The sequence below is a fragment of the Neoarius graeffei genome, chromosome 18 (assembly GCF_027579695.1).
Source record: "Neoarius graeffei isolate fNeoGra1 chromosome 18, fNeoGra1.pri, whole genome shotgun sequence".
Classification (NCBI taxonomy): Eukaryota; Metazoa; Chordata; class Actinopteri; order Siluriformes; family Ariidae; genus Neoarius; species Neoarius graeffei.
This window is the reverse complement of record NC_083586.1, coordinates 41,417,482-41,431,569: the sequence shown is the minus strand read 5'-3', so window position 1 is coordinate 41,431,569 and position 14,088 is coordinate 41,417,482. Positions and strand designations below refer to the sequence as shown.

General features: G+C 42.1%; 1 protein-coding gene across 2 annotated transcripts in view; it reads right to left on the bottom strand.

Annotated features, from left to right (window-relative positions):
- The window catches only part of neurl1aa (neuralized E3 ubiquitin protein ligase 1Aa), a 232,215-nt gene extending 218,393 nt beyond the window's left edge, over window positions 1–13,822 (bottom strand). For both annotated transcript variants that reach the window (XR_009650549.1, XM_060898796.1), the window contains exon 1: window positions 13,741–13,822. Coding sequence is in view for 1 of the 2 variants with exons in the window: in XM_060898796.1 (XP_060754779.1) it covers window positions 13,741–13,822 (82 nt within the window). In the remaining variant the exon portion in view is untranslated. The remainder of the gene's footprint in view (window positions 1–13,740) is intronic.
- Window positions 13,823–14,088: the final 266 nt, after the last annotated feature.

Here is a 14,088-nt window from a genome sequence, read left to right as displayed (position 1 = left end):
GCTGAGAGTAAATTACACACAGTAGGACACTATTAACTAATTAGATGACTTCTGAAGGCAATTGATTGCACTGGATTGTATTTAGAGGTATCAGAGTACAGGGGGCTGAATACTAATGCACACCACATTTTTCAGATTTTTATTTGTTTAAAATTTTGAAGACCATTTATCATTTTCGTTTCACTTCACAATTATGTGCTACTCTGTGTTGGTCTATCACATAAAATCTCAATAAAAAACTTTTAAGTTCGTGGTTGTAAGGTGGAAAAATATGAAAAAGTTCAAGGGGTATGAATACTTTTTCAAGGCACTGTATACTGGCACGAAACATACATGAGGAGATTTGAAAAACTGAAATGGAAAGTTATGTAACAAGTTATAAAGTGGGTTGCCCCAAGGCGTAAATGCCTGTAAAGCAAAGTACAAATTACACAAAAAGACAGATAACAAAACCTTTTTACTTTTTGACAACTCAAATTTGTGGGGCTTTTTTGAATTGAAAGAGTTGCAACTTCTCTGTTTGTTCTCTTTTGTTGTTGTTGTTGTAGGAAACATGGCATGAAGCTTGTACTACAGACTTGAAAATAATTTCAAATCATTTGATTTAAATTAATAAAATGCATTGCTTAACCTAGCTTGTTGGTATATTCAATTTTCACCTCCCATCTAAAAGTACAACCAGTCATCACTGGACTGCACTGTAGTCTCTAAAAGGTTTTAACACTTATTCAATTGAATCAAGGTTTCTGTTAAAATTCTGTGAAAGTTTCTGCAAAATCTATAAATGCAAATGTCATATTTTCACCCGAAACCATATAAGGAATAAAACTGACATACGATAAAAGAAAGATTATAAACCCGTGCTTGATATTTAAATAATATTGGCTGGCGAGTCGAAGACAAGTTCAGTATCATGCTAGCTGAATGGAATATATCTGATAGACCACGAAAAAAAAGCCAGCCAATATCATCTCATCATCTCTAGCCGCTTTATCCTTCTACAGGGTTGCAGGCAAGCTGGAGCCTATCCCAGCTGACTACGGGTGAAAGGCGGGGTACACCCTGGACAAGTCGCCAGGTCATCACAGGGCTGACACAGACAACCATTCACACTCACATTCACACCTACGGTCAATTTAGAGTCACCAGTTAACCTAACCTGCATGTCTTTGGACTGTGGGGGAAACCGGAGCACCCGGAGGAAACCCACGCGGACACGGGGAGAACATGCAAACTCCACACAGAAAGGCCCTCGCCGGCCCCGGGGCTCGAACCCAGGACCTTCTTGCTGTGAGGCGACAGCGCTAACCACTACACCACCGTGCCGCCCCGCCAATATCTCATCTCATTCTCATCTCATTATCTGTAGCTGCTTTATCCTGTTCTACAGGGTCGCAGGCAAGCTGGAGCCTATCCCAGCTGACTACGGGCGAAAGCCCGCCAATATCATTATTATTATTATTATTATACATACACACTCTCTTCATATCAGCATTCTCAAAGGCCAACGCTAGCTTACCCACGACTCGGTGCTGTTAGCGCGGCAGTCCAGTTACCTTCCAGCCGGTGTAGCAGTAGCATTAGCAAAGGCCAATGCTAGCTTACCCGCAACTCAGTGCTGTTAGCATGGCAGTCCAGTTACCTTCCCGCCGGCATAGTGTTAGCGAAGGCCAATGCTAGCGCAGTCAAGCCGTATATTATTATTTTCCCTGTGTAATTTACTCAGTTACTTTTAAAATCAACATCGACAACTACACACAACGGAGCGACCTGGCAGCCAAAATTCTCTCAAAATCTTCCGCTTTTAACAAAGCAAACCTAGCAGTCATGTTTGTTTACAAACTGTCACAGTCACTCGCTAGCGTGGAAGTTTTACATCGCTCATGTGTCTCTTTTCCAGTTTTTCAATGTCTGTTGGTATGTTTTTCTCTTGTAAATATACGTGCAGAATATATAATGAGGTTTTGGTAGCCTTTCGGGTGTTCAGCGCGTCTTCAGTTTCAGTTTATTTATTTAGTGCTTAAACTTAGCACTGAATTAACCTTATCTTCTCTCTTTCCCGTTGGACAAAGAAATGATTCTGTGCGTGTGCAGCAGAAAAGTTTTGTCATTGGGTATTCGCATGAGCTCTGACGCGTGATGTCGTGTTGTCTTGACAATGTGCAATATTATAACAATATTGCACGCTCATTCTCCATTGGGTAGAGTGGTGTAATACATGGAGGATAAGCGATATGATAACAATATTGCATGCTATTGATAAACCTACTAGAAGGGAATAGAATACATGTTTTTATTCCATGGAAAAAGTGGCCTGTATGTATAATAATTATGGATACTTGACTTCTGGACATCATATTTCCATGAGACACAGAAACACACATCATTACACATGCACATACAGAGTCTAAAGCAAATGGCATACAGCCAGCTTGGTATTGTTCCTACCGACATTAGAATGAATGGTACAGTACTGAGTTAATATCTATATGCTATTTAAAAGAGACAGAAGAGCATAAGTGCATTAGAAAGCCATTATCATATATTTAGGTGTTGTTTCTTTAATAAACGATCAAAGCAGCTTCATACCATTCTGCACCAATGGAAACATCCAAAGTATTAACCTCTGAGAGACCTCTCTGGCCTTGACTAGTTAGTCTCGACACATCAGTCCTCTCTCTGTCACCTTTTCATTGAATATAATAACTACATGCTAATGAAGACCGCAATTATCATCACGTCTGCCAGCAGGATGATCTTCAGAATCAGACATTTGCTAATTCATAATTCAGAGGGACTTCACAAATCAGCGATGCAGTCTTCACAGTTCATTCCCAATGCTGATAAAAACTCCTACGGATTTTTGAATGAGTTGAATCACTTGAGAATCTAGTTCACTACTACAATGAGTGGAATGTCAGGACAGTCTGAAAACCATTTGTTTCTAATCACCATGTTTATTCATTATAAATTAGCATATTGAATAATACCGTGGATATCTGTTACCCATCATGCTACACAACGCTGCCATAATCACTACCAATTTTTGTTTTTACAAATTCTTGAAGTTTTGTGGGATCCATAGCAACAGCAAAATTAACTAATTACTGTATAACCTACAGCATTTAAATTTCCAGGGACCTTTTGCACCACAATGACATAATAACATCGAACGTTGCAAGGTTATTTACATAACCAAATCACTGTGTTATGAAGTTTGGGTTATTTCGTTCGGTTAATTCATATTATGTTAATCCAGTTTACCTTAATCCAGTTAACATAACATGTGGCTTGGTTGCCATTTTGATTCACTTTTTAATTCTTCCAGTGGAACATGAAAACAGTGTCAGTTTTGTTGCTGTAATATCACTGGATAGAAAACAAAGCTGTAGAGAATTCTCAGCTCACAGTAAAGATAAGAAATGGATTAAGGGTTGACAGACGATTATTTAACACAGGCCTTGGAGTAAACTAATTCATTCATTCATTTTCTGTATCCACAGCTGACATTTGGCGAGAGGCGGGGTACACCCTGGACGGGTCACCAGTCTATCATGGGGCTAACACAGAGACACAGACAGTCAGCCACTCTCACACCTATGGGCAATTTAGAGGAGCCAGTTGACCTAATCCACATTTCTTTGGACTGTGGAAGGAAACCAAAGCACTGACAGGAAACCGACACAGGCACGAGGAGAACATGCAAACTCCAGACAGGTTCAAACCCAGCCTCCTTGCAGCATCATGCCACCCCAGTGAACTAACTGAAAGAGTAAAAGCAGGAACAGTAAAAGCATTCATTCAATCATTCATTCATTTACACTTCTGCTTTATTCTGCTCAAGGCCATAGTGGATCCCAGTAACACTTGGCTCAAAGTGGAAGCATTCATCACAGATAGGATGCCTGTCCATTGCACAGCATCATGCACACACACACACACACACACTGAGGGGCAATTTAAAATAGTCAATCCACATACCCCCATGTTTTTGGGAGATTGGAGGAAAATGGACAAACCCCAGAGGAAACCCACATGACCATAGAGAAAACATATGAAACTCTGCAAGAAGTGAGGATCCTGGAACAACTCAGCAGGTTTGGTTCTACACATAACTCAACAGTCTGTAGTCAAATTAACCCAACATGTGTTGTCTTATGCAGTATATGTGACCCAGCACTCATTATTTTCAGGAATCCTGGTCAGGGCTGTGATGGTTGCGATGCAGGAATACACCTCAGATGGGATGCCGGTCTATCACAGAGCACTATGCACACACTCATTCACAGTGTCTTGCAAAAGTATTCATCCCCCTTGGTGTTTGTCCTGTTTTGTGGCATTACAAGCTGTAATTAAAATGGATTGTTGGGGGGTTAGCACCATTTGATTTACACAACATGCCTACCACTTTAAAGCTGCAAATTGGTGTTTTATTGTGAAACAAACTATAATTAAGCTGAAAAACAAATCTGGATTGTGCATAGGTATTCACCCCATTTCGTATGAAACCCCTAAATAAGAGCTGGTCCAACCAATTCACTTCATAAGTCACGTAATTAGTTGATTAAGATCCACCTGTGTGCAGTCAAAGTGTCACATGATTTGTCACATGATGTCTGTATAAATCAACCTGTTCTGGAAGGACCCTGACTCTGCTACACTACTAAGCAAGCAACATGAAAACCAAGGAGCCTCCAAACAGGTCAGAGACAAAGTTGTGGAGAAGTATAGATCAGGGTTGGGTTATAAAAAGTATCACAAACTTTGAATATCCCAGTGAGCACCATTAAATCCATTATAGCAAAATGGAAAGAATATGGCACCACTACAAACCTGACAAGAGAAGGCCACCCACCAAAACTCACAGACTGGGCAAGGAGGGCATTAATCAGAGATGCAATAAAGACACCAAAGAGAGCACTGAAGGAGCTGCAAAGATCCACAGCGAAGATGGGAGTATCTGTCCGTAGGACCACTTTAAGCCGTACACTCCACAGAGCGGGGCTTTATGAAAGAGTGGGCAGAAAAAAGCCATTGCTTAAAGAAAACACATTTGGAGTTTGCCCAACAGCATGTGGCAGACTCCCCAAACACATGGAAGAAGATTCTCTAGTCAAATGAGACTAAAATTGATCTTTTTGGCCATCATGGGAAATGCCATGTGTGGCGCAAACCCAACACCCTGAGAACACCATTCCTACAGTGAAGCATGGTGGTGGCAACATCATGCTATGGGGATGTTTTTCATCTGCAGGGACAGGAATGCTGGGCAGGACTGAAGGAAAGATGGATGGCACTAAATACAGGGCAATTCTGGAGGAAAACCTGTTTGAGTCAGCCAGAGGTTTGAGATTGGGACAAAGGTTCATGTTCCAACAGGACAATGACCCTAAACATACTGCTAAAGCTACACTGGAGTGGTTTCAAGGGAAACATTTAAATGTCTTGGAATGGCCTAATCAAAGCCCAGACCTCAGTCCAATTGAGAATGTGTGGCACAACTTGAAGATTGCTGTCCACCAACAGAACCCATCTAACTTGAAGGAGTTGGAGCAGTTTTGCCTTGAGGAATGGGCAAAAATCCCAGTGGCTAGATGTGCTAAGCTAATAGAGACATACCCCAAGAGACTTGCAGCTGTAATTGCAGCAAAAGCTGGCTTTACAAAGTATTGACTAGGGGGATACCTATGCACACTCCAGATTTCTGTTTTTTCATCTTAATTATTGTTTGTGTCACAATAAAACAACAATTTTCACCTTTATAGTTGGAGGCATGTTGTGTAAATCAAATGGTGCTAACCCCCCAATAATCAATTTTAATTCCAGCTTGTAATCCGACAAAACAGGACAAACACCAAGGAGGATGAATACTTTTGCAAGGCACTGTACACCTAAGGGCAATTAAGACTCACTAGTTTGTTTATGCATGGTTTTGGGAGGTGGGATGAAACTAGAGAACATGGAGGAAACCCACACAGGCACAAAAAGAACAGATGACACTCCATAAAGACAGTAACCTAAGCTCAAGATTGAATCAGCTGTAATACTATCCACTGCTCCACCCTGACCTAGCATCGGTTTACATAAATGACTCAAGTAGGGTTACACTGAACCCAGCATTTTAAAGTGCAGCAGAACACACTGAAAAAAAAAATGCATATAACATACAGAACATGATAGTTATTAGTGATTATTTCTCAATTATTCCAGAACGAATAAAATTATACTACTATTGTACCTCTCGTACCTCCTGTGTACTCCTGTTTGCACTACCTCACTGCACTCTGTGTACTCTGATTGTCGTGTATATTTTTAGTCTATTGTGTCTTGTTTGTAAACATCCTGCATATTGTCTGTATGGTGTACTGTTTATATTGTTGATAGCGTACTTATTTATAATGTATCCTGTATATTATAGATATAGATTTTTTAATGCATGATATATATATGGTATATTCCACATAGTGTTTATTATAGATAGATATTGTGTAATACAGATATTTTAGGCATATTCAGAATCAGAATCAGAATTACTTTCTTAATCCCCGGAGGGAAATTCAAATTTGCTACCAAGCTCCTTAATCAGAGAAGAAGTAAACATGTCTAAAAATAAAAGATGATCTTATTGAGTCTGTTAGTGTCCTTCATCTTCAAGCCGCTGCCCCAGAAGACGACAGCATACAGGGTGGCACTGGCCACCACAGACTCACAGAACATCCACAGCGTCGTTCGGCAGATGTAGAAAGACCTCAGCCGTCTCAGAAAATAGAAACGGCTCTGGCCCTTTTTGTATACCGTGTCCACGTTTTTGGACCAGTCCAGTTTATTATCCAAGTACACCCCCAGGTACTTATATTCCTCCACCACGTCCACACTAACCCCTTGGATGTTAACAGGGTTCACCGGAGCCCTGATTCTCTTCAGATCAACCACCAGTTCTTTCATCTTCATCACGTTGAGCTGTAGGTGGTTCTTCCTGCTCCACGTGACAAAGTTGTCCACCACCGTCCTGTATTCACTCTCATCACCACCAATAATATGTCCAACCACTGTAGAGTCATCAGAAAATTTCTGGAGGTGACAGGTCTCCGTGCAGTAGTTGAAATCAGTGGTGTAGAGAGTGAAAAGGAAAGGAGAAAGGACAGTCCCTTGCGGAGCCCCGGTGTTGCTGATCACTCTGTCTGACACACAGCACTGCAAGCGCACATACTGTGGTCTGCCAGTCAAATAATCCACAATCCAGGACACCAGTGGGGCATCCACCTGCATCGCTGTCAACTTCTCACCCGGCAGAGCTGGCCGGATGGTGTCAAAAGCACTGGAGAAATCAAAAAACATGATCCTCACAGTGCTGGCTGGCTTGTCCAGGTGGCCGTAGACTTTGTTGAACAGGTAGATGATTGTGTCCTCTACTCCAAGACGGGGCTGGTAGGAGAACTGAAGGGGGTCAAGAAGTGGTTGGACCATAGGCTGGATCTGCTCCAGGATGAGTCTCTCAAGGGTCTTCATGATGTGTGACGTTAATGCCACGGGCCTGTAGTCTTTGAGGTCACTGGGATGCGGCTTCTTTGGTACAGGGACAAGGCATGACATCTTCCACAGCACGGGAACCCTCTGAAGACCCAGGCTTATGTTGAAGACATGCTGAAGTACTCCACTTAGCTGGAGGGCACAGGTCTCCAGGGCCCTGGGGATAACACCATCCGGGCCTGCTGATTTTCCTGCATGGAGTCTCTTTAGCTGTCTTCTCACTTGCTCCTCGCTAATGATCGGTGTGGAGGTGATGGGTGGGGGAGAGATGAAAGTGTTTCTTGGGGGGGGGGGGGTGCTCAGCCAGGGGGTCTGTTGAGGAGGTGTGAGCGAGGTCCTGAAATGGGGATGGGTTGGGCGAGAAGAGGTGGGGGAGGGGAGAGAATGTGAAGTGTGTGGTTGTAGCCATCCCGTAGAAGAGTGGTGGTGGTGGGTTGGGGTCATGCCATCGAATCTGCTGAAGTGAAGATTCAGCTCATTCACCCTTTCCACATTGCCATCCACTCCTTTACTGTTGGTTGGCTTGTAACCAGTGATGGTCTTCATTCCACTCCACACCTCTCTCATGTTGTTCTGTTGGAGTTTCCACTCCAACTTCCTCCTGTACTTTTCCTTGGCTTCCCTGATCATTGCTCTCAGTTCATGCTGTACCTCCTTCTTGTTGCTGGCTCTGAAAGCCCTCTTCTTCTCGTTTAAGAGGGCTTTGATGTCCTTCGTTACCCATGGCTTGTTCTTGGGGTAACAGCTGACAGTCCTAGCTGGGACAATGGTGTCCACACAGAAGTTGATGTATCCCGTGATCCATGGGCGTAGCGGATGCGGGGTATGCGGGGGACATGTCCCCCGCACTTCTCGTATTTGTGCCCTCTGTCCCCCGCACTTTTTACAGCCATTACAACCACTCAATTCATTTTTAACATGTGGAAACGCGTTTTTCCGAGCTGCCTCTAAACGCATCATGAGCAGGTGGAGCTAAGGCGGCAAACAAACACCGCTGTCGTGTGTGATCAGAGACGCTTTAGAAAATATTGTATGAGTATCTTTGGTGTGATTCAGATCTGGGTAGTGCTTCTGTATGTTCAGCAAACCAGCCAAGAGGCTAAAGACTTTTTAGACAGTTTTTGCCAAACAGACCGTGTAAGTTAAGTAATGCTGTTGAATGTAGATAATGTTTAGCTAAAAGATGACAAATAGATGTCAATTTAGTTAGTTAAGCTAGCTAGCTAACTTAGAGGCAGTAGTAACTAGTTACATTTACTCCATTACATTTACTTGAGTAATTTTTTGGCTAAATTGTACTCTTAAGAGTTGTTTTGTTGCAAAATACATTTTACTTTTACTTGAGTAATATTATTCTAAAGTAACAATACTCTTACTTGAGTAACGTTACTATTTTGGCTACTCTAAAATTACTCACTTCTGGGTAGAAAATAAGAATATAAATGTATTTCTGTTCCTTTGACTGTTATTTTTGTAAAGTTTTAATTTATTTTGTGGTAGTTAAAGTTTAAAGTACATGAATTTGCTGATTATTATTACTGTATTCCTAATTCTATTTCAAAATGTTGCTTTCCACATATTTTTTAATCTTTATTGCCACAATAGAAAGAGCAGGGTGAGAGAGGAGACAGTGGACCAGAGGCCAACAGGGATGATTATGCAGGGTCACAGGTGAGAAGAGAATATAACTAGCTATGTCACCACTACTATTCTTAATTCTATTTATAAATTTTACTTTATAGATTTATAGATTTTGACTTTAGATTTTGATCATTTTTAAAGAACTAAAGTCGGTTCCCTGGTGCTGTGCTGTTTGTGGTTATGTGGTTCTTTAGCTGCTAAGGAGAGGTGCAGTTGAATATGAGAGGATGATAAATCACTCAATAGACCTCTGAACAATTTGTCCCCCTCACTTCTAAAATGATGGCTACGCCCCTGCCGTGATGCACTCTGTGAGCCCATCAATGTCGTCTCCGTGGGGCTCACACAGTGTCTGCTAGTCTGTCACCTCGAAGCATCCCTGCAGTGTCTCGTTGGCCTTGTCTATCAGACACTGAATTTTGTGGCTAGGACACAGGAAAGGTTTTCTTCTGATGACTCTCTCATGAAGGTCATATTTGTTCAGGTGTTGCTGCATGGTAGAACAGTGCACCACCACTCCAGGGTCTGCTAAATCTTTCTGAAGGTCTTTTGCAGTCAAACAGGGGGTTTTATTTGCCTTTCTAGCAATCCAACAAGCAGTTCTTTCAAAAAGTCTTCTTCATCTTCCAGACCTCACCTTGATATCCACTGTTTCTGTTAACTGCCATTTCTTAATAACATTACAATCTGAGGGAACAGCTACCTGAAAACACTTTGCTACGTTCTTGTAGCCTTCTCCTGCTTTGTGAGCATCAATTATTTTATTATTCAGAATGCTAGGGAGTTGCTTAGAGGAGCCCATGGCTGTTGATTTTAAGGACAAGTCTGAGGAGTCAGACAGCTTTGAAATCTGCATAATCTAACCTTTCCTAATGAAGAATTTGAACAAGCCACAGCTCAATAAGCTAATTAAGGTCTGGAACCTTGGTAAAAGTTACCTGAGAACTCAAATGTATTGGGGTGCCCAAACTTTCGCATGGTGTTCCTTTTCTTTGTACAAAACAAAAATAATACACAAATCCTGCATAAAACGCTGAAAAGAAATGCCTCGTCTTTACCTTTATGCCTTTTGGTGATCAGTTCATCTTCTGCTCACTTAACTATTTACAGTAACAGACATTTTCAGCAAGGGTGCCCAAACTTTTGCATGCCACTGTAGACATCCATCCATTATCTGTAGCCACTTATCCTGTCCTACAGGGTTGCAGACAAGCTGGAGCCTATCCCAGCTGACTATGGGTGAGAGGCAGGGTACACCCTGGACAAGTCGCTAGGTCATCACAGGGCTGACACATAGACACAGACAACCATTCACACTCACGGTCAATTTAGAGCCACCAGTTAACCTAACCGCATGTCTTTGGACTGTGGGGGAAACCGGAGCACCCGAAGGAAACCCACGCAGACACGGGGAGAACATGCAAACTCCACACAGAAAGGCCCTCGCCAGCCGCTGGGCTCGAACCCAAGACCTTCTTGCTGTGAAGCGACAGTGCTAACCACTACACCACTGTGCTGCCCTACATATAGACATATGCTCTACATTTTTTCTTATATTACATATACATAATTTACATATGCATATATCCATCCATTATCTGTAGCCGCTTATCCTGTCCGACAGGGTCGCAGGCAAGCTGGAGCCTATCTCAGCTGACTACGGGCGAAAGGCGGGGTACACCCTGGACAAGTCGCCAGGTCATCACAGGGCTGACACATAGACACAGACAACCATTCACACTCACATTCACACCTACGGTCAATTTAGAGTCACCAGTTAACCTAACCTGCATGTCTTTGGACTGTGGGGGAAACCGGAGCACCCGGAGGAAACCCACGCGGACACGAGGAGAACATGCAAACTCCACACAGAAAGGCCTTCGCCAGCCGCTGGGCTCGAACCCAGGACCTTATGCATTACATATACATAATTTACATATGCATATATTCACACTTTTTTTTTCTTCTTCTGTAAAACTAGGGATACATCAACTGTCGGAACCAAATTTCTTCTGTGTGTGTTGGCCAATAAACAGTAATTCTGGTTCTGATTCTGAATGACATGCTTGCACTTAAGGCCCAGAAGACAGATACAGTGCCCTCCACAATTATTGGCACCCCTGGTTAAGATGTGTTAAAAGCCTTAAAATAAATTCTATTTTTATTGCAGAAGCATAATCTCTGACTGAAAATTGTAGAAAAAATGTAACCCTTAACTCAAGTGAATTAAAAAACCCTCCCTGACTAAGAAATACTTATTTTTCATAAAATCACCTGTTCCACAGTTATTGGCATCCATAACAATTCCTAGAAAATAAATGTAATTGAAGCATTTCTGTCATTTCTACTGTAGTTTATAAAGTTGATCAGAGTATCTAGGAACCTTTAATTAGTAATTCATCACATCCTGTTTCACTGGGGTATAAATATGATGTGGCACAGAGGCCTATTTCTCTTATCCACTCTTCAACATGGGAAAGACAAGAGAACACACCATTCAAGTAAGGCAGATGTGTGTCAACCTTCATAAGTCAGGCAATGGCTACAAGAAAACAGCCACTTGCCTACACCTGCCCATATCTACAGTCAGAGGAATCATCAAGAAGTTTAAAACAACTGGAACAGTGGCAAACAAGCCTGGACGAGGATGCAAGTTTATCTTGCCACCACGCACAGTGAGGAGGATGGTAAGAGAAGTCAAAAGTTCTCCAAAGCTCACTGTTAGAGAATTGCATCAAAAAGAGTAGCATCTTGGGGTCACAAAGTCTCCATAACAACCATCGGGCGCTATCTACATGCCAACAAGCTGTTTGGGAGGCATGCACGGACAAAGCCTTTTCTCACTTACAAGCATAAACTTAAATGTCTGGAGTTTGCTAAGCAGTACTGGGACTTCAACTGGGACCATGTGCTTTGGTCAGATGAGACCAAGATAGAGCTTTTTGGGAACAAACACTCTAATACATCACAAAAGATGAGTATGCGGAAAAGCACCTCATGCCCACTGTGAAGTATGGGGGAGGATCTGTGATGCTGTGCACCTGTTTCTCTTCCAGAGGCCCTGGGAACCTTGTTAGGGTGCAGGGCATCATGAACTCTTTGAAATACCAGGACATTTTAAATCAAAATCTGGTGGCCTCTGCCCGAAAGCTGAAAATGGGTCATCACTGGGTCTTTCAGCAAGATAATGACCCTAAACATGTGGCCAAATCTACACAAAAATGGTTCACCAGACACAAAATCAAGCTCCTCCCATGGCCATCTCAGTCCCCAAACCTCAACCCAATTCAAAACCTGTGGGGTGAGCTGAAGAGGAGAGTGCATAGGAGAGGACCCAGGACTCTGGATGATTTAGAGAGATTGTGCAAAGAGGAATGGTCGAAGATCCCTCTGTCTGTATTCTCCCTTCTTGTGAAATGTTATAGGAGAATATTAAGTGCTGTCTTGTTGGCAAAAGGGAGTTGTACAAAGTATTAACATCAGGGGTGCCAATAATTGTGGCACACATGATTTCATGTAAAAGAATTATTTCTTAATGTGGGATTTTTTTCTCACTGAATAAATGCACTTGAATTAAAGGTTGGGTTTTTTCCCCTCTCTTTTTTTTTTTTGCATTGTTGTCCTATATATTTTTTTAAGAATTTATTAGAAGCCTAAGAACATATTTTAACGGGGGGTGCCAATAATTTTGAAGGGTGCGATAGATAGATAGATAGATAGATAGATAGATAGATAGATAGATAGATAGATAGATAGATAGATAGTGTCCTGCTTATAATTACTTGGAAACGTGTGCACGCGCAACCTTTGTCCCATTCGCCCCCATGCGGGAGCGCTGTCCTTCAGCACCACCGGATTAACATCATCCACAGTGAATGCAACAAGTTGCCAAGGGAAAGAATGAAGCAAGCTCAGGGAGCAGGTACATGAAACACATAGGGCATGTTTATAAGTCACAGCCCAGGCTCTATTGAGATCCACGCAATCATGCAGGCAGGCAGGCAGGCAGGCAGACAGACAGACAGACAGACAGACAGACAGACAGATAGATAGATAGATAGATAGATAGATAGATAGATAGATAGATAGATAGATAGATAGAAACACTGAGCATATGGAAACTTGTTGGCAATAACCTATCTCAGTCCAGGCTCAGGAGCTTTTCAGTCATCTCCAGTCATGAGAATGAACACCAATGTGTACAGCAGAAGCAGTAGCCTAGCCTGACAAAAAGCAATACTGGGCAATGTGCAATATAAATGTGCAATATAATGTGCAATACCTCTCCTGCTGGACTTTTTTTTTTCTTTAATCTTTTCCCATATCTTATTCTTTTTTATATTTGTATATGTAAATACTTAATTTAATTTATCTAGAAGTTTTCTCTATTTCCTATTCTCTGTTTATCTGTAATGATGCTGCTGGAATTTTAATTTCCCTGAGGGAACCCTCCCAAAGGGATCAATAAAGTTAAATCAAATCAAATCAAATCAAATCTAATCTAATCTAATCTAATCTAATCTAATCTAATCTAATCTAATCTAATCTAATCTAATCTAAGTCACTGACCTTTATGTGAGTTGTGAAGTCTGTGAAATCTGTTGTGATATCCTCTCTGGAGCGGTGGGATCCCGGACACGCTGTTTCCCATGACTGAGAGGTTTCCTGAAGCTTCAGATCGTCAAGAGATTAAGCGCTGGATACAATCTGCCGCTCTTTACGAGTCTGTGATAGACAGTGACGATCCGGAAGTGCGTGCGTGATTTGCAGGATGTCGGAGGCGCGCGCGCGACTCTACAGCCGAGCAGGCACTGAACCCAGAACAGCCTGACATGGGAGGGGAGGGGAGGGGAGGGGAGGGGAGGGAGGTGCTATTTCGCTATTATTATTATTATTATTATTATTATTATTATTATT